This window comes from Vespa mandarinia, chromosome 2 (genome assembly GCF_050613455.1).
Source record: "Vespa mandarinia isolate Hongniang chromosome 2, ASM5061345v1, whole genome shotgun sequence".
NCBI lineage: Eukaryota > Metazoa > Arthropoda > Insecta > Hymenoptera > Vespidae > Vespa > Vespa mandarinia.
Window position 1 is genome coordinate 9,615,521 of NC_140811.1, and position 22,926 is coordinate 9,638,446.

The window sequence follows — 22,926 nt, forward strand, 5'->3', positions numbered from 1 at the left end:
TTCTTGACGTTATAACTCTTAACGAATCATTAGCGGAAAGTTTTCAATACGTCCATGATTTACAATGATTTCTCTAATTGTGGGTGCGGGTCATCGTGACAAGACTTTCGGATGATTGTTAAGGTTAGTATAAGAATGAAATCATCGATTAGACTTTTGCAAAAATATCTTATTTAGAATAAATTTCAAATTAGTTTTACTGTTTCAATTTCTATTTTAATTTCGATATTCGAAAGAAACTCAAATAAAAACATAGAACATATACTGCATATTGTACGATTGATTTTGTTGTTAAGACGTATTGATATTTTCCTGCATTGTTTTAATGTTCTCCGTCTTTTTCAAGCTCTATATTATTATTGTTTTTTAATCTGTTTTACGAAATATACACAAATTCGTTATAGCGCTACGTATTACTTTAATTGCAACGTAATATTTAAGTTGTAATGATAGTAATTTTTTGTAATTACAATATCCCAAGAAAACATTATTTTTATATAAGAAAAAAATATTCGCATATATATATGATTGGTTGTTCTTTTAAGTTCAATAGTCCCTCTAAAAGCATGCTTAAATATGTAAAATAATTTAAAATAAATAAGATGTATAGATCTGTGCAGGAAGAAGTATTCGATAATTTATAGCATAGTAAATGTTTATGTGTGTATGCGCGCGCGCAATAGAGTGCACGGCCAGTGACATAGAAAGCGGTTGGAGGGAAAGATAGTGTAGTACTACTACCTGGCAGCAAAACTGAATGTCCACGGATGACGAACAGCGAGCTCGTGCGATGTATAAAAAGAGAAATAGCGAGAAAAATGGAAGGAAAGAAAAGGAAGGTGTGTGCGTGTATGGCATATGTGGTATATGCATGTATTGTTAGAAAGAGAGGGAGAGAGGTTAGAAGGAGAACGACAAACTCGAGTCGGCGAACCGAATCCGCTCACCGATTCCAAAGTCCGCTGGCAGGTTCAGTTGTCTTCGAATCCCCGAACTGTTCGGACGTAGTTTGGTTTTTTCGGCCGAGTGGTTTTTTCTATTTTTTCGTTTTTTAAACTGTTGCACATTTTATACATATTCTCTCTTTTTCTCGTTTTCTTTTGCTCTTTCTTGTTATTTTGCGTATGCGCGTGCACGCGTTACGTTTTCGCAAATTTCTTAGGGTACAAGACACGCGAAATTTAGATATTCACGAAATTAATTTTGAATTTATTGCGCGTTATTGGTGTTTGAGGTATTCGCGTGCGTGAAACAAGAGAAAATCGTACTTTCTCTGTCTTCTGAAAGAAAAGCGATACAAACTATAACAATTTTGAGACCGAAAAAAACAGATTTGAAACGTCATTGACAAGGTTTTTTTGTCGAGCCCTCGAACAAAGCTTTTCTTTCTCCTGTTAGATCTTTTTGCGAGAACGGCTTACTTGGTTTTATTACGACGAAGATCAACGAGAAAGAGACGAAGAATCGAAATAGGCAAATTCTTGCAGAGAGAAAAGGAATTACACCTTTTAAAACGTGAGTAAAGTTTTGTTGATTTTTCATCTTCGAGATTTTCCGGATTCACTGTCGATACGACACACGCGTTGCTTTCTTGAAAGGAAACGTGAAAGGAAATCCGAGAAATTTTGATATTTTCTCGACGTATTAACCGTTCTTCTGTACTTTTGCCATTTTTCTGTTTTTTTTTTGCCGTACCAAAGAAAAAATCATTTACGTTGAAATGCTTTGAGATACTTACTGTATGATGTGAATGTAATGTATTGTTTTGAGCATCAATAGTTTATTTGAAACTGTGCCGTTAAAAATAATAGATTTCTCGAAGGTATATTTGTCTCTTTGCATAAATTCCGAGCGTTCGTAAATGACATTTCCTATCGTCTCCTCTCCCTTCAAGGAGAGAAAACACGACATGACACGTTCACATTTATAACATTTTATTCTGGGCATGAAGAACGTAATTCTCAATTTGAATTAAAAATACCGTAGAATCCTTCGCATTCACATAAGTACCATGTCTTTAGTCTATTCATCATGACACAAGAAAACGATAATTATAATGAAGATTACTTTGAATTTAATCGATGTTTTTACATTAATCGATTATATTTTACTTTTTATCGTTAAAGATAGGAATTTAATTGAAATCACAGAATTTTTAAAATCCTTAGTCAAGACTCTTAACATATGTTCCATGTTTTTTTGTTTTCAATTGAATGTGTTTAGTTTTTATTTTTCAGACTATAATACAATTATATTAATATGACGTGAACTTTAATATATAAGTGAGATATCTAAGAAAAAATGATATTTTTGTTAAAATTATGTTTCATGCGTAACGTTTCCATTGATATGTTTAGAACTGTCATAAATAAACTATTTTTCTTTACTTTATATTTTTTATAATAACTTTATTATATATTTATATCCTGAACTATCGGTATATGTGTACGTTCATTTCTCTGCGATTCATCTCTTTCGTTTTTCATTCATCTCTAGATATGCTATGTGTGCGTGTATATATATATATATATATATATATATATATATATATATATATCACAAATACATATCATAAATATCATAAATACATATATATATATCAAAAAAAATTTTTTACAAATTTATTTGATACAAAATCATATAATGCGAATTTTTTGTTTCTTATGCTTCTCAAGTTATCAAATATATATACTAAATATATATTACCAAATATATACGTATACATGAAATAAGAAATTCAGGTTTTTGTTCACAGCATGCAACCAACAGCCTTAACATTTCACCTTATACATATACATTTACAAGAGTTTCAATTGTTTAATTGTTATGTAAGAAGAATAAGAAAAAGAAGCACGAATGGAATCTCACATTTGACGACTACATTATACTGTAACTTTTTTTTTGACAAAATATTCTTAATGATTATTTTATGGTTCTCTCGATAATTTAGCGTATCAATAATTGAAGCTATCATTAGTGAAGCATTCATTAGTGAATTAGAAAAACAATTATTCGGAGATTTTCTTGATTTTATTAAATTTTACAATAAAAAGTATCAAAATGCTAATACGAATACAGTTTAATGGTTTAATGGTTTAATGGTTTAATGGTTTAGTGTTCCTCAAATGAAACAAATTTTGTCAAGTATTAACGCGATTAAAATTTTTCGTAATATTTTAAATCAAAGTAATTTTGATCTTTAGTCGTTAATCTCGATAATATCGGCCGTTACAAAGAGATACGCGCATGCTCGCATGCAAGCAGAGGAAAGTTCAGCGGCTCCTTTCTAAGCGACATATACGTAAGTATTTACATGCATATATCGTATGTATTTACATAGTTTTTCTATCATGACACATTGCGAAGGAATTCAAATGGGCGGCATTGTGTAATGGTATCAATCGCTACTCGTAAGGAAAAAATGATTTTTTTTTTGAAACCGTATTTTTAAAATTCCTCTTCCCTCTTTCAAAAAATCGAATCTCCTGATTTGATGTATCATAGAAATGATGCATAAACATAGAGAGTATTGGCGAATAATCTAACTTACGTTTTCCGATATAATTGATGTTCTTCGCGCTTCGATATATCTATCGAAAGAGATATTTCTTCGTTATCGAAATTAAACTAAAATTACGAAATTCAGATTCTATTGGACGTACATATTCTTATTATCTATTATATATTATATACTCTTTTCCTCTCTCCTCTCTCTCTTTCTTTACCAGGAACATTACCAGTATGTTTCCTTCTCTTCATCCTTTTGTCCCTTTTTTCTTTTTTTTTTTTTTTCTGAACTTCGATCCTTTCCTTATACGTACTCTCTACATCACCTATACTACTTTCTTGAAAATACTTCTCTCCTTTTACCCTTTTTTTCCCTTCTCTCCTCTCTCTCTCTCTCTCTCTCTCTCTCTCTCTCTCTCTATCTCCCTATCTATTTGCATGATACGCGAACTTTTAAAAATCTTAAACACGAAAATATTACCATACGCATAATAGAAACGTAAGAGAGGAGGTAACAATACAAGATTCCTACCATCTATGGGCATGGGCACATGTGCTTCATTCATAAAAACAATTCGACTAGTTCGTGCACGTAAAAACGAAAGTGCATGTCACTTGGGATAGAGTTTCATATTTCAATACGTGAAAGGGCAATATCTAGGAATATGAATTTAACAAGATAACATCGATTCGCATTTCGATTTCACAAAGCCTTGTTTCCACTGAAGTAACAATAAGAAACTTGTCATCTCTTGTTGCTACATGTTTTAAAATATTTTCAACAAACAGCGACTTACAGAAACATCTTGTTCACATCAAACAACATAATCTGAGGAACATTCGTGCTTTGTTTCAGTTTCAGGACTATATTATATAGACATTTTTCTTTGATATTCACTGCTGGATGGAAATAGACAATAAATGGTGACATTTGTTACTAGGTACAAAAACTTGGAAAAATATTCAATAATAAACGGCGACTTTTTAAAAATACATTGAATATTAATAAAAATTCCCTCGCTGTTGCTTCAGTATGGATAAGGCTTAAGAGGCACAAACGTAGACTCGAGAAAGAGAAAAACGAAAGAGGTAGATTACAAATTTATTTTTAAGAAAATATCACGAATACGCGCAAACAAATTTCGATCTTATTTAATTCGAGATTATGGAAGGTCGTTAAGATTCTTATTAATATTCTTTTCAGTTAATCGTAGACGGTGACATGTGTATACGATCTAGATAACAAAAAGAAAATATAAGAATACATTGAAAGTATTTAACTGTATATTTTGCCTCAAAGAACGGCTTAATTAAGAAAGGAAAGGATGAAAGAAGACAATCCTCTTTATTTAATTCAATTTTATTTAATTCAGTTGTATATAACAAAATGCTTTTTTACTATCAACTTTTTAAATTGACCTAGACATATACGTAAAAAGTATACATAATATAATAATAAATATGGGCGCACCTTTTCACCCAATGATTCGTTGTGAAATGGACGAGCGTTCATCGGCTGATCCCTGACGAGGACTTTCTAAACCGCGGCGGATAACAACGCGCACGTTCTGACCACGTGGCATCGTTTCACTGAAAGACTGGTAAACAAGGCTCATGTCGCGAAAAACTGATTATTTCGACGATTATTTTAATAAACTCTTTAATTATTATTTGATCATATTATTTGTTGTATAAAAAAAATTAATACACAAATGTTTCATCTAACTATATAATTAGTAGTAGCTTCGAATTCGGATTTGATGGTGGAAACGGTAGCAATGTGGTGAATATTTTACTGTTCTGAAAAAGATATTTACCAATAATTCGATCACTGTAAGAGAATTTTCAAGCGATGACTTAAGCGTTTTTGTTAGTCAGTGAAATAAAACAGCAGAGTGATATTTGTAATAGAACAATATTGCGTATATATGTATATACACCTATATACATATATATCTACTAGAGATATATAAATAAATAATTACGTAAAAGTAATCGAAACTTCCTTTATACAAAAACGTTACATTATCTTGGCATAAAACGAATATAATAAAAGTGTCTTCGACCCTGGAAAGGTAGAAAAGGTTTTCGTATTTCTAAAAAAAGTTAATGTGATTTATTAAGTTCATTCTCAGCAGGTTTTAGGTTGATGACAATAGTAAGAAAGATTTTATAACGACATTGGTTATTACACGAAATGAAGCATAGCAATTTGAGACAAGCAATTTCGCAAAAATTCCACTTCTCCGATTTCCATCTCAATAATTACGCTTAAATTATTACTTCGTAATACATAATCCCAATACGTAAGTTATTCGTTTATAATACCGTTTTCTTGTCAATTTTACCATTGCCATTGTTTTAATTACACTTATTATGAACGTATAATAAGCACAATCTTTGTGGATATTTAAATTAGTCGATCAATTTAACTCTTTGTCATAATATCGTTAACTCGTGAAACGGTTGTATGTGTCTAAAATAAGAAACAGGAGTTAGTTTTGTGGTAGTTACAGGTTTTATTAAGGTTTATATACAAATATATATTCATTAAAAGTAATTAGATTGTGTGATATATAAAATAATACATATCGTTTTATATTACAGTATTGTTTACCTTTCAAACGATCTGAAAAAAAGACTGAACGTATAGTCAGATTGCTATGAGTTTCAGTGTTGTGCGATTTTGTCGTCGAGTATGCATACATTGTTAAGATTTATCTTCATTGAAGAAATTACAAGGAACTTGTTAATATTCTATGTATCTTGAAATAGTTTTTGGTTGCTGCCAAATGTTTCTTCAGATTTTTTTGTTTTTTTGCTACTGGCATCAAATACCGCCATTTGTTGCCTGTTTTCATTCGGAGTAGTAAAGATCAAAGGTAAATAAGAAACACGCGGAAACAGAAATAAATGCTTCTCCAAACTGTATATTTTGTAATCCGTTTCACAACTCGTTGACGTCGATAACGATAATGCTATTTACAGATATATATGTGTGAAATGTCCGAAATAGTGACATGGAATAATGATTTATTTATTAAGTTAATTGAAGAATACAGAAGATATGAATGTTTGTAGTTCTCTTCGGATAGAAATTATAAATGCAAAAATGCAGAAAACGATACATGGAGAGAAGGTGTCCATCTGTTAATAAACCATTAAGCTTCAATATATTTATAAATTGTATGTAATTTCTGTTGGTTTAGACTTGATCGAATTCATAAATTTCGTTCTTCCATTTTTTTTTATCAATGATAACAATAAATTCTGTAGCTACAATGAGCAAGTATTCTTTAATCGGTAGTTCGGAAGAAACTGACTTGTGTGGACAATTGGTTGCTAGCAACAAATGTAATCTTGAAACTGAAATAAATTCCATATATTCTTGATTATGTTGTTTTAGTATTGACAAAATATTTCTGTAAATTCATATGTTTATTATAAATGTTTTGAAATATGTTGTAATAAGAGACGACAAAAAATTCGTTATCATTATTTCAGTGAGGACAAGGCTTTATGAATTAAATCATAAGCCACAAATATGAAAAATATATATTCTTCGTAAAAAATAATATTCTTCGATATCTTATTTTTGTCTATTGTGAACAGAATTTAATTTTTGTCATTTGTGAACAAAATTTTGTTCTTCCTATTGACATAAGAGTTTAAAAAAACATAAGAATAATCTTGGAATGATATAAATGAAATAGTATATCTGTGCCTTATAAGTTGCGCAGGTTTTGTTTCTGTCTTTTGCTTTTTTTTTGGTGGATAGTATTGTGTGACCGGTGCAGAAGCTGCCTATCTCTAGTCTATATTATCGTTAATTAAATGAAGCAGAATGTTGTTGATGTATATAACATCTCATTGGATTGACAGTTTAGCTTTAGAATAGGAAATAATTTATTAAGATTAAGTTCATGTACCACTAATATTTTTCTATGTGAATACATATCGTTTGTGCAATGTAATCGCTTGTTAAGAATAATTAACTTATATCGTTAATTTGTTTCATATTTTATGTTGGCATTGCTCGATCTTTCCTTTTTGTTCTATATGTGTGTGGATATATGTACATAATTTTATTCCTGACAAAATTAACTTTCTAATATCCAAACCATTTAAGTTAGCGATAACTGTTAATATAGACGACGTAATAAAGCGTTAGTAGTAAAAACGTAAAACGAACAAACCTGAAAAAGCAGAGAAACGACACATAATAGAGGAATCTCTCACATTTACATAAATTATTCGATCGAATAATTTTTCATTTTATTTACTAAAAGAAACTAGGTTAATCGTATTTGATTCATTTTTAACAAAGTTTCCGTTAATCTAGTTGGGCCTACTATTTTAAGGATTGAACTAGAAAGAATAACAGAGAAGAAAAAACTGCTAGATTAGCAGATATTTTTTGACAGTAAACAATATGTCATTAAAATTTGCACGGTACTTTCAATGATTGCTACGATCCAAATTATAGCATATTTTTGATTACTTTCACCTTGAAACATTGGAGTATATTTATTCACTTCGAAGATAGCACACACGCACGCACACATACACACACACACACAAAAGTGTCTGTTTTGAAATATGTTTAATAAATTATTTTATGTTTAATTAATTTATTAAATAAAAATGATACGGCAAAATGCTTTTTAAATAAGTGAAATTTATTATATAATATTATTTTTATCTTCATCATCATTATCATTATCACTATCATCATTACTATTATTACTATTATTACTATTATTACTATTATTACTATTTTTATTGTTCATCGTTTCGTCGACATCGTTATCATTGTTGGTATCATTATTATTTTTTATTTTATGTCTCTCAAAGATTTTCATGTTCTATTTCAAACTAATGCAATGAACTCCGTTAAGTTCATAATAGTAGAGATGGGATCTAAAATACTTCGAACTGTTTGAAATTCTTTTTGTTTATTTAAAATTATAAAAATTCGAATTACTTCAAACGTGATTCGAAGTATGCAAAATCATTAAAGTCTTAAAATTCGAGTCTTTTGTCACTTTCGATTATAAATCTAAGGCTCTATTTATGAAATAATTGCGTATACGTACATGGCAAGTTACATATGATCACAATGAAAAATTCCCATGATTCGAAATATCTCAGATCAACGAAACTAATTGAAGAATCGAGACTTATCAAGGCTTCGAAACCTATGCCATTTTAAGCTTTGAATAAACTTCGAAGCATTTGAAATTGTCGTTATTTGTTTATATTCGAAGCGACTTGAAGTATTTCAGTGTTTTTTATTACAATTCCTGTGACATTATAATTGGTACTAATGTTACTGTTTCTTGTTTCTAGAATTCTTTTATTTCTATTGCTAATAATACGTACTTTGTGATCTTTTCTTGTTTCTTTTATGGGATATTTGTATCATTTAGTATTATCATGTTGATTAAGTATATTTTCTTTCTTTGACCATCCAAGAAGTTTGAAAAAATCGATTTTTTGCATTTTTATTAACTTTTGCAAACAATTTAACATGCTAATTGCCATGGTACTTTTCAGGATTCCGGTGTAAAAAGCCAATTTAATTTAATCATATTATATTATTAAAAACTCTGATTATAGTATAGTAATCATCAAAAAGCATGTAGAATGTATTAATGTGAAACACGTTATTTCTGTCCAATCTGTCTAAATAAGTCAGCCCTTTGCGTGGAAAATCGTTTTAAAAATTATCACAAACTATAAAAATATTCTTTTGATGTTGATTTTGAATAAACTTTGTATGATTATATTTTCTGTTCATTTATTAATAAATTTTCTATTTATGTAAACCAATCTTGATTTTTTGTTCTCCTCCTTGAGGCTATCTATTCATATTTACACTGATATACTACAAATTTCATCGTAGCTGCATAAATATGACAAGCAAACGAACTACGAGATAACTCGTAGTTGATGTTCTAGGAAATAACTATAAGTTATCTCGTAATTGGCAGTTAACATGTTAAACCATATCTATTAAAATTCGAAAAATTGACAGGGCTATAAGTGTTTCTTCCGAACGGTCGGACAGCTGCGAGCGGTGAGTCGCGCCGTTGGACCCGTACGTATTCGGCGCGTATATCTGTTCTATTGTGTCCTTTTGTATGTGTACGAAATTCTAAACTTTGTCACCATTTTTTCCGTAATCAGTAACGTTGTGAAGTGTAAGCTATGCAACGGTGATGTGAAGTTCATGGAATTGAGCATTTGTGGACCCGATTTTACATTAATGATTTCACGTGACTCCTGCGAACCAACCAGTGTCCTCCAACCAATTCTAGTCCTCTTATAAAAAATAAAGCGTATGATATAAACAGACGATTTATTTAAGCATTTCGATTGTTAGCAATTGGTTTACGAAGAATAGAAAAATTGTATAGAACCATGGATTTACCGAAAACGATGTACCCGTCGTTTTACGATACCATCATCGAGCACATTAATACTGCTGCAAAAAGTGTGTGCAAGATGTCAATGAAAAATGCTGTGAAGGAGGAACAAAAATTGATAGCATAAATGGCTTAGATTTTACTGTTTCTGGAGATGGAACTTAGCTCAAACGAGGCTTTTCTTTGCTTTACAGCGTGTCGATGATTATTTGGTATTACTCAGGCAAAGTAATAGATATAATAATTAAATCTTCGTACTGCAAAACTTGTGTACGATGGCTATAAAAGCATTCTGTTGATGATGAACTTAATATATCTGCAAATCGAGTATCACTGCTATGAATTGTGCATAAAAGTTGATAAGTAGCGTTGCGATACCTCGGAGATCCGAGCACAAGAAAATACGAAAAACGCTCGCCAAGCTCGCAGATCATCTTAGAAAGGATTTCAAGATGCTTATTTTGCTGCTTATATTGGCCAAGAATCGCTGATTAAATATGAGCAAAAAAAAAACCACTTTATCACCCAAATAACCGGACGCTTATTTTCTTTTGCATTTTTCTCGAAATTATATTTTTCAACTTAACCGAAAAAAAATCTCAGAAATTATCGGATTGATTGACTTGAAATTTTGACACAATACTCTCAAATACATCATCTATAAAGTAGCGTACAATATTTGCGATACGTTAATTAGTTTTTTTAATATTAATTTTTCTGTTGTCAAGTATTTCGTTCACTCATCGATCATTTCTCAAGATAAAAAAAATCCGTACGCTAATTTGTAGCTATAATAACATTCACGAATAAGAAAATATTTTTGTTTTCATATGCACCATAACAGAGATCTTCCGGTCAGCGATGCGCATTCTGACGGAGGACCTCTGCGATATCAGCTGCGGCGCCGCCATTTTTTAATACTTTTAATTAATTTGTATAAGATAGATTGTTTAAATTATTAACTACCATATAGCCAAAAATAAAAAATGTTCGTTTGATACTTTTAGTTTTATAAATTTTTAAAAATAAGTCCTGTTCCAATCGTTCTGTTCCAATAAAGTTTTTAGTCTACTATTCAAGTATGTTTTCTGATGTATATTTGTAATGTGATGTATATGTTTGTATAAGATGATTTTGGATTGCGACTTTTTGGTATATGATTTTTGCTGTAATGTTGTATTTGTCAATATAATCTGTTTTAGCTATAAATTTCTATATTCTTGTTATGTGTTCTTTGTTTTTCTGTATATCTTCTATATGTATCTGTATTTATGGTCTCTTTGATTATTTATTTCCTGTAATTTCTTGTGTTTATAACGGTGTCTTGTATTGCTTGAATGAATCCCTTTTTTTCTGGGAATACTGAGCTGTGAGCCTTTTGTATGAGAGTTATTTATCTATTTATAGATCTTGTATGATGTATGGTGTTTCTCGTGTTGTCCTTTTTTGGACCATTGTTCTTTCTATTGTTCCGTCGTAGTGTAGTGTGCTTCTGTACGTGTTTCTTGTTTTGATTGAGTAATGAATATTGTTTGTTTATTTTGACGACTACTTTGGAAGTGATATGGTTTTATTGTGTAAATAGTTTCTTAAGTTTTTTATTTGTCTATTGTATAACGCTTTTTATTTATTAATCCTCTTCCTCTTTCTTTTCTGCTAATTGCAATTCGTCCAATGTATGCATTTGGATGTAATTTGCGATGTTTCGTAAATTCTATGATTCTCCAATTCCATGAGTTCTCGGATGAGGAAATCAGGACAGGTATAGCGTACGTATTAACTACTTTAAAAGTATTTTTAGAATTGAGTTTTGGTTTGAGTTTTAATTTGAGTATGTAAATGAGTCTCTGTTTGTATTTTCTTTTGAGTTGCTAATTGATGTGTATGTAGTTTATACCTGTGTTCTACACGAATCCGAGGTGTTTGTATGTTTCTTTTAGTTGCATGTTTTAAGCATTTCATTGTATAAGTGGTTTTGATGTTTCTTGCGTTTTAAATTTCCCTCTATTTATGTGGAACATTTTACATTTGTTAATTTTGAATCATGCTTGTGTCTCTTGTAATTTCTTGTAATTTATTTTGTTATTTTGTTATTTTATATAGAATAAATGATAATTATGTTGTGGTGTGCTTTAATGTTGATATATAGGTAGAATCATAATGCACTGAGACATTGCCTTGGATTATTCGTTTGTTAATTTTAATTTCATCTGTTTATATGTGCGTTTGTCTGTAATTAAATGTATTGTTGTTTTCCATATTTGCATGACTTTGAACAAGAAATTGTGTATATGTCTGTCTATTTTATATATTTCTAATATTTTAAGTAGCCATCTATGTGGTATATAGTAAACACTTTCTTATAATCTATGTAACATGTGATTTGATTTCGCTGTTGTTTTTCTATTTCATTCATGATTATGCTGTCTATTATAATCTGCTCTTTGCATTTTTTACTGGTTTTCCTGTATCCTTTTTGTTTCTTTATTAATATGTTGTATTGCGTAAGAGGTTTGTGTATTTTTCGGGTCACGCTTTGTTTTCGCTGGATGTCATAGCGTGACATTCATCGGACGAAAATGGGGAATGTGTTTATATACGGCCGGTACTGTTTACGACAGATTAATCGTCCATACACTATGCCGAAGTCACTGGTCTCGGCAAGACTTTTTGTTGATAACGACCACAGTGACGAAATTACCTACATAAATGTAAACGATAAAATGACAGTCTACTTCGCATGACCATAAATCCACAAAAAAAAGTATGAAAGCAAAGAGCACAATTTAATTTCTTCGTTTTGAAGAACAAAAATGTGTACTTGAGTTCGAGTGACCGTCACTATGTTGGTATATTTGTGAGGAATTCGAATTTCTGTTAATATGAATTAACGAAATATCAGTGTAGATCAGAATTCTGCAGTATTGCAGATTTCTGCAATATTTTCTTTGTCACATCGATGTGTTGAATATCAAATATTGTGGCTAACAAATATGATGTTATCGTATTGAATTTGGACGCAGTCATAAAATGTGCCTCGTTTGTTTTTTGTTGTATTGGTTGGTCACACGATTTTGTCATCATACGACATTCTACGAAGACGTGGTCTTATAATATCTATGATTATTTTGTATAACGTTGGTAAGCATGTAATTGATCTGTAGTTGACTGAGTTTGGTATTTCTTGGTTTTTCGGCTTACTGTATGTTTTCCCTTTTATTAAAAACAGTGATCTTGTGTGGTATTAGTATGATTTTCTTTATTTGCTTTGTTAAATATTTATGTAATCTAGTGAGTTTCTTGTACTAGAGCTTTTGTATGTAGTCTATTCCAGGAACTTTTCAATTGTGGATTTTTGGATCGTTTTCGTGAGTTTTTTGATTATGCCTATGTGATCCTCTTGTTGATGTTTTTTTTTTGTGTTTATCCAAGTGATTGTATGCTTGTGTTGTTTGTGTTGTGATTATATACTTTCAATATTTTATAATTTTTTCTAAACTTTGGTTTCTTTTTTTTGCTTCTAGATTGTAATAAAATTTCTTTTTTCATTACTATTGAATAGCGCGTTTTGTGTTCTTCTCTTATTTGATTTTTTATATCTTCTTAATCTTGTGGTTTAAACTGCTAGATTTTGTATCGATGTATCTAGTATTTCTATCAGTGTTTTTTGTTTATTATATATGTATGTTCTTCATAATTCGCTTTGAATGGTTCTTCTGATTATATTGTGTTATTCTCCTGATGTCTTTTCTTGTTTTGTCTACATATTTTGACTTGTCTGCTTTACCTAGATTTCGTTTGATTTATTTTTTTAAATGAAATGGTTCGATATATACCGCGATTTATACCGCGTATTATGATCACGGTAGTTGCAGCATAAATTAATAGATGTATATCCTCCAATGTGTCTATTTCATTTATATGATTTTTTAGTATGCTGTTGACTGTGTTGATAATATTAGACATGCGATTAGTATATATTAGTTTTGTTAATGGTGCTTTTTTTGCTAGGCTGATCTCTTTCCATTTTATAATGTGTTTCTATTTCTTTATTTATTTCTTCTGGAATATTTGTATTTACTATTTGGTTATGTATTGTGTTTATCTGTTCCATTTTGTTCTTCTTGGAGTTTATTTGTTTTTTCTTATTGTGTTGTATTTTTGGTTATTCAGTTCTGTTGTTGTTTCTTCTTTGATTATCTATATTGTTCTGTCTGTGTTTTTTATTTTTATTATTTTTTTCCGATCTATTAGCTTCTGTGACGTGACTCTATGAGCTTTGGGTATATTTTTGTGAACATTTTATGGCATTCAAGTCTATATTCTGTTCGTATGGTTTTTAGTTGTGTTTTTATTATTATTATTATTATTATTATTATTATTATTATTATTATTATTATTATTATTATTATTGTTATTATTATTGTTATTATTATTATTATTATTATTATTATTATTATTATTATTATTGTTATTATTATTATTATTATTATTATTATTATTATTATTATTATTATTATTATTATTATTATCATTATTATTGTGCAGGATGTTCGTGACGTTTCCTTACATTCTATATTCGCGATCGAGGCTCATCGAAGTGGCATAGAGTTTCCGTGACTGTTCTTCGTTTTCTTTTTTCGCGGATTGATTTACAAACAATGTTGAAAGGAAAGAGAAAGAGAAAGAGAGAGAGAGAGAGAGAGAGAGAGAGAGAGAGAGAGAGAGAGAATGAAAGAGAACACAGGGGGAATAAAACGGGCCGAATAACTGCTTTAGTTTCGAAAGTAGAATGTAAAATTTTTGTAGGATGATACGATAGTAGAAACGTTTTGTATTATGTCTTTTAAAAAAATAATAGAGTATTATTTCTTTTTAATAGACATATTTATTGTAACGTGCGTGTGTATGTTGATTCACGGAAATTACCACGATAGATTTCATTTGTGCAGGAATGAATTGGTGAGGCTAATCGGAATATCTCGATCGACTAATTGTAAAAGTCGATTTCTAAATCAGTTTTTGCTCGGCAGAAGGTATGCCTCATTTGACGATTCTACGTTGTCAACGACGAGTCTTAGTCATATGATAAAATCCAACCGTAACCGAAGGTTCTGTGGATCGAATTTCTACATTTTCATCATCAAAGCCGATATTATTCTCGCGAATAAATGATAAAAGGAGCAGTAAGAAGTACCAAAAGACATCTTGTATAATTTATTTTTAACTAAACAAGCTGCCTTTTAAGGAACTTTAAATATAATTTTTTAAACGAATTATATAGTATTTCGATTTTTCTTTTTAGGAGATATGGGTTGACAATTATTCTTTTTTTCAACATCAATAAAAACAGAATCATTTTTCACCTGCATTCTCTTTTATTCGAATTTTCAGCAAATTATCATTTGTACATTTATTTTCTTTAAAAGGTTTTGCGAATAATCGATGTATATAACGCCAAAGTTAAAGAGAAAACGCCGTTTGATATATCTCGAATTGTAAGTTAGACATCGAAGTCATAGCCAACGATCTATCTATATATGTATATGTTCGTATATACATATATTTTCAGATCCACGCATAGATTCATTTCTTGAAAACAATGACACATCGGCTCCGTCCATCGCTATGTGCATCGCACGCGATCGTTAATAATTGCGATCGATAAGTAAGAGGTGAGTCAGCGCAATACGCACGTGGTTAGTGGTACTAATTATCTGTACATGTATATGTGTTTGTATGTACATTGAAAACAAACGCATTCAACGAAGGAGTCAGATTCATTTTGAAATATCGAGATTAAAGATGTACGATTACTATTTTAGCTTGCCTCTTATTAAAATTGATTCTAGTAGCATCTTAATTCATTATTATAGCTTCATCCAGTGTTTCTTCTTACAATTAGATACATAAATATAAATGTACGCACATAAGTTCGGAGTCTCAATGAAATATTTAATTTTAGGCTGACTAAATATTCTCTTCGATTGAAAAAATCTTCCGATTGCAAAGCACAATTTACAGACTTCCTTTATCCTTTTTTGCTTCTTCATTGTATCTCTTTCAATTTTTTAGCTCGTTAAAGTCAAGAATAACAGTAGTGATATTTATTATTTTATTTTACGAGAGACACGTTTCATTTTAATGCGGTACTGTTTAACTCACATATAAATTTTAAGCATTTGCTGAATTGGCGTGAATTTTCATTGACACGTTAAATTTTAGAAAAGGAAGGAATATTTCGGCACGTTCCGTAAATGGAAATACATATTATGAGAAAACATACGTAAAATATCTTTCTCATTATTAGTACCATTGTCGTTTAATTATTATCTAATTAATCTAATTAATCATTATTTAATTATTTTTTATCATGCGAATCTGTTTTATTTTATTAATCGAACACTAATCATAATGACAAATTAATCGGTTATTCTAAGTATATTTGACAGAATTCGAAATTTATTGCAAATTTATCTTATTTTCGATCGTAGCAAATAGATAATAAATAAAAATTAATAGAAATAAAAAATTGCGACAAAAGAAAGTGTGACGTGCATTCATGTTATTCTATACGACACGAATTCTATCGTTATCGCCCCTACCTGACACGACCGGATCCTCGGCAGTTATGCAATGAAGAGATTATATTTTGCCTCGTTCCACTCTTTAGCCTTGTCACCTTCGTGTCTATGCACCGCCTTTAAGGCTACATGCGCACTGTCAACCAGCCATCAGCGACCAGGTTGACAAATGACTAAAAAATCAGCCCACCAAACTGAGTGACCAACTCGGCAACTCGAATTTATCAGTATTGTAGCGATCATCGAACGGAATAGATATAGAGGAGAGTGTTATAATAATGAAAGCTACTTTAAAAAAAAAATATTGTGTGATTTTCTTATTATAAGAATACCGTACAAAAGAAATATTCAAATAATTTCTTGAAGACATCAGAAGTATAAATCTCCCCTTGCCACTAGGAGTGGTTCTTCACCTTCAATTTGCCATTAAGGCAGTTTAATATTTTAGAATTTTTGAATAAAGAAAAAGAAATTTTCCAGAATTGCATTTGATAGCTAAAATTATTTTAAGACTCGGGTCTCTTGCAGATTAAATTTGCCAAAGTCTGTTCTCCAAGAAAGTTTTTTGTAGTGAGAACATTGAATTCGATTCAATGTATTTCACTAATCGCAACGACCAGCAAGTTGCACGTGTTTTTCTAGTTGATGTCAACCAACTGCTTACCGTGATTAAGTGCGTATGCGCTCATATATTCCTTTCAATTTAATGTTCGATAGTACTCATGTAATTTGACAGTCACTCTCAACCGTCATTATAATCGTCGTTTCTAATATTTCTAACTTATAATTGAACGAATAAATTGAATTGTAAATTTGTCTTCTTTCTTTCTTCTCTATTTCCTTTCTGTTTTTTCCATTGTTTCTTTCTTCTTCATTCTTGTATATCTACGGCAACGATACGTATTAGTTCTTTTCTAATACACATATTGGTTCGAGAAAAAATAAAAAACTAATAAAAGATCGTATCGAACCGATTTTTTTATTCCCGAGGTAACCGATTGAGATGAAAAGTCGTTCGTTATCGACGTGCAAGAATAGGCATTCGAATGAGGTATTCGAAAATAGACGCAAACTGGTGCACGGGTGATCGGGGCAAAGAAGATAGGAGGGAGTGGCCAAGGATCGACGATCTCTCACTATCAGTGGCACTTAATTGCAATGCGCGACGCGACATGTGTCACGGCGCAGTACCGACCGGTCACGTACTAGAATCGATTACATCGACGACAAACGAATCTACGAGCGTGCTCTTCTACGTGTTCGTTGACACTCTTAAGACTAACGAAGAGGGGAGGGGAGAGAGAGAGAGATAGAGTACAGTACATAATACGTAACATACGGTTATCATACGGTGATGTGAGCTAGTAATTTCAAATTTATGATTTTTATATCCAACTACTTAACGTATATTGATTTTGTCATCAGTTCCTAACAATTAAATCCTGATAGACTTAATAGTTAAGTCCTAAAGATCAAGTAACATCGTTTTTTAATCCTGATTAGTGAATGAATCGTTGATTAATGCGATATTTGTTTTTACGTTTTTAATATGACTCGTTTGCGAATTTAATATAAATTTGTTAATATTTCTTTCAAAAGACCATGAATTCCGTAAATAGATTAACAATCGTCTTCATTAACTTATGTATGCATTGTACTTATATTTGTATGTGCGTACCATCTGATATAAAAGTCTATTAACGACAATGCACGATGATAGTTGCCTGGATACAAACTCGGCTTTGAGGTTATCCGCAAGGACGTCCACATAACTCGTGCTCAGTATTAACTCAAGCCGATTGACTTGCGTCAATTCGAAAGTGCAAGATGGATCGTTTCGGCTTCTCGATTTCCTCGCACTCGCAATTTCGTTAAATTTAAATTACCCAAAGAGCTTCGCTTTTTGAATTATTAACATAACGAAGACGAGTCTATTTTTTGCAAAATTCACTTCTAATTTTTATTAATATTGAAAATTCTATCATCTTGATAAACATTTGAAAAAGTAGATATAAAAGAATATACGAGAAGAGATACGATATGTACAACCAATTGTTATTTAACGACGTTTCGTTCTTATTTAATAGAAGCAACCATTTTGAGTCGCAACAAAATTTTTGGCAAAAATAGCAAAACTATAATAATAGTGGGATTAATAGTGGGAGTGCGCACTTCCGTTTAATACAAGTAGACATTCTTAGAGAATTTGACCGAAGGTCTGTATAGCTAATTAGAGCAGCTGCCCAGAAAGCAGAAGATCCGGGTTTTCGAATCTCGATCCCAAACTACCTGACGATCTAACTTTTATCACTTATCCTATAATTATATTTAATCGTGAAAAAAAAATTGAAGTAGTTTATTAAAACCCGAACATTCGATACATACTTACATACATCTTAATAAATCATTAATTAAAAGAAATATGGTGGACTATAATGTCAAAATAACACCATCGCGAAACAACTTGTTCTTTTTCTGAATATCGAATACAGCAATATCACAACTTCTTTTTAATCATCGAATGAGAAAATTTAGGAAGAATTGTGCGGATGCGACGACTGTCGCACGAAATTATACATAAATTCACGTACGAGTAAGTAAAAACTTGCCATTGGATAGAAAGAACATTGTAAAATTGCTTTAGTCATAGCTCTGATAAAACTATCATTTATCTTGCACGTACTTATATGTTCTTTTGCATTTCTTTTGTTTCCGGAAAAAAAGAAAACCTGTTTGACGAAAAGCATGATAGGTAAAAATAAAAAAACGATCTATTCGAATGTAACTTTTTTCAATTTGTGACTTTAGGATAATCCGTTGTAACAAGCAGATTTATAATGATTCGTACAAATTATGAAAACGTAGAAATACACATTCGACTTGCTCATATTGGTAAAAAATAAATATTGCTCGTATTTCGCTACTCTAAAAAGAACAATGCAATTGTTTACTATAGAAGATAATATTTCGAATTACAGTAATGAAAACTTATCAAGGCTAGGTGTTGAAGTTGAACTTTAATGACATCGGGCTTTGTTTAAAAATGTCTTTGACGGCTTTGACGTCACGCACAAGATACTCGCTTGGAATACTTACGAAAAATATAAGATAAAGCACGTTCGATCGGCTTCGATCATTATGATTTTTACGAGAAATCCCAATTGTCAGGTGCACATAAGTACGTAATATGTAGATGAGTACGTAGCAGATAGGTTCCTATCATTAACAGATAACAGATGAAAGATAAATATAAAGTCTTATTCCCACTGAAATAACAATGAGGAATTTGTTGTAATCTCTTATTGGTACATATTCCGAAACATTTTTAACAAACAGCAACTTATAGAAATATTTTGTCCATACCATAGTAATATAATTTGAGGAACATTTGTATTTTGTTCTGTTTTTTTCGGTTTCAAGACTGTATTTGCGTACACATTAAGGAGCATTCGTTTCTATTATATTACCACGTGAGTTTTCGTGTTTCATATTTTTCTTTGATTTTTACTGCTCTGAATGGGAAGAGACAATAAGCGGCGATATTTGCTGCTGACAACAGAAACCTGGAAAAACATTTGATAACAACAGCGAGTTTTTCAAGATACATGGAACAACAACAAAAAATTCCTCGTTGCTTTAATGAGGACAAGACTTAAAGCGAACAATAGCGACAGCCAGTGATCTGGCAATCAAACTGGCACAGGAAATCCTATACGTCAATATATAGCTGGATAGTATTCTCTCTTATGTATTATAACGAATGACGCGTACGTGCGAACGACGCAGCGATAGTGGTGATGGAGACATATTGCCATAATCTGCTCGCATCGCTTCTATGAAAGACACGAGAAAATTGCATAAATATAATCAACATTTAAACAAGAATGAATCGCCGAGGTAGCCACCGAGTCTCTTTTAAGTGGTACTACGCTAATAATTGTACGCACACATGCAAATCGTTTTCATCAAGTATTATCGATAGCAAGGATGGTTGATGTTCTTTCAAACGTTAGAGAAAACAGTAAACAGCGTCTTAAACGAGTCCAAACTTACTTTTTCGATATATCGTGTCAGTATAACGTGTCATACATACATCATTTTTCATTATCGGATAATCACCTTGGAAGTTATACACAATTCATAAGTGAGTCATGCATGAATTTTCATCATCTGTACGAGTTGGAAATAATAGTCGACTCGCTTCGATATTAAAACTTGGATGTCTCGATTGTCTAACGACGATTTATCGATACAAAAGTTCTTTAAATACAACAATCCTTGTACTTTTACAATTTTTATAACGTAAGTTCATTTGACTATACTAAAACGTATCTTTATTGCATAGGGAAAAGATAAATATTAAAAAGATATTTGTTACTTTTTCGCAGGTAGCTGAAACGTAAAATGGTGGCTTCGCAGAACGATGGCGGTAGAAGTGTGGGCGGTGGTGGAAGCGATACCGTTTACACAGTGACGGTAAGCGGTGTAGGTTATAGGAACGAAGGTTACAAAGATGATGGTACCGATTGTATTCCACCGGAGCCTCAAAAACCACCACAGCTACCTCAAACGGAAGATGATACTCAATCGAGGAAATTCAAACTTTCCCGTGGCGAGAAGTGGCGGATTTTGAAGAATATTGGGACCGTCTCGATAGCGTTCATGGTGCAGTTCACGGCATTCCAAGGCACAGCGAACCTTCAGTCGTCAATAAATGCAAGCGACGGCCTCGGTACCGTCTCTCTTTCGGCAATTTACGCGGCCCTTGTGCTCTCTTGTATTTTCGTACCGACTTTTCTCATCAAAAGGTTAACCGTTAAATGGACGCTTTGTCTTTCGATGCTTTGTTACGCACCTTACATCGGTTCTCAGTTTTATCCAAGATTTTACACCCTTGTGCCGGCTGGCGTTTTGCTCGGTCTTGGTGCCGCACCTATGTGGGCAGCAAAGGCTACCTATCTCACGCAGGTCGGTGGTGTTTACGCAAAACTCACGGACCAACCGGTCGACGCGATTGTCGTCAGGTTCTTTGGCTTTTTCTTTCTTGCTTGGCAAACCGCAGAACTCTGGGGAAATCTTATATCTTCGCTGGGTAAGTTCTTTTATCTTTTCACTTCTTTCCATCTTTCGATCCTGTTTATTATAGTTTAACTGTATATATCTATGTGCTTTCTTTTTATTTTACTATCTTCTCTGGTTATTCAGAGATTTCAATGAATGGATAAAGAAGGTCGTATCTAGCGGAGCGCCAGCGCGTCGATTAGTATTAAAGTAGTTCATCACTGATTCAAGGAAGTCAGACGATGACCGATCAAACGCAAGCCTTTTCCCTGCAAAGGCCATGCTCACGCACGAGGTTGTTATACACACGTTACTCGCGTATACATCTCACAAACGACGCGATGTGTGTCTGTGTTGTGAAAGAGAGATAGATAGAGAGAGAGAGAGAGAGAGAGAGAGAGAGAGAGAGAGAGAGAGAGAGAGAGAGAGAGAGAGAGAGAAAGAAAGAGTGAGTGAGAGCGATAAGGAACGCGAGAAGAAACAAGATTTATCCGGTATAAACTTGCGATAGTCGGTTTCCGTACCACTTCGTACACATTCTCCGATACCGTCGGTTACCAATAATCCTATCCTTTCTTTTTTTCTCGATTTCTTTTCTTTGTTCGTCGATCTCTCTATCGTCTAATAAAGTGAAACAAAGAATAGATAGATATTTTTAAATAAAAATGCTCTAGTCAAAGTGTACTTTTAATTTTCTAATTAAGAATAGTAAAAATAAATTCATCGAAGCGGAAAGATTCTTTCTTGAAATCAAAATTCCTCGATCAATTTAAATTTCCATGCTGTGATATGTTAATCGTTACCGTTAACAAAGTATAGAATTTAAAGCGGATGCTCAGACGAGTTGAACGGGAAAAAATCTTTAAAAACGGCATAATATTATTAGCATCGTTACCACGGTGAAAGTTCTTTTCTCTTCAAATGTCGAGTTCTCGTATTTATCGTACTCACGGGTGTTGGCCCACGCGAATTTCAGAACGGCATTTGAGCTTCGCGCGTACGGAATATGATTAGTTCCCGATATACTAATTTAAATATTTTGTGAAAATTCGGTAGAGTAACAGAGCTCGATATAAGAGAACTAAAATTATTATTAGGAGTATTTATAAATAATTATTTCGAAGTTAAACACACATATAATATACAATTTTTTTAAATTAGTTTCTAATCAATTACATATTCGTCATTATTATCCATTTCTTCGGCAAATTTTCAATTCCTCTCTTATAAAAAATTACTGGTTAAGATGAAAAATATAATTCGATTTCATGAAAGTGTCTTAACATTGTCGATCAAATTCAACGTTAGCACTAATTGATTTTCAAAAGGTCCTTATAGATATCATA

The 22,926-nt window shown here is 31.7% G+C and overlaps 1 protein-coding gene across 2 annotated transcripts in view; it reads left to right on the plus strand.

Annotated features, from left to right (window-relative positions):
- The first annotated feature begins 966 nt into the window (after positions 1–966).
- The window catches only part of LOC118439728 (UNC93-like protein), a 36,766-nt gene continuing 14,806 nt past the window's right edge, over positions 967–22,926 (plus strand). The window contains exons 1-2 of one of the 2 annotated variants that reach the window (XM_035861730.2): positions 967–1,515; positions 20,908–21,611. In XM_035861730.2, coding sequence (XP_035717623.1) covers positions 20,924–21,611 — 688 coding nt within the window. In that variant the 5' untranslated portion in view covers positions 967–1,515; positions 20,908–20,923. Of the gene's footprint in view, positions 1,516–20,273; positions 20,822–20,907; positions 21,612–22,926 lie in introns of those variants that run through there. The other variant, XM_035861719.2, reaches the window with a different exon arrangement.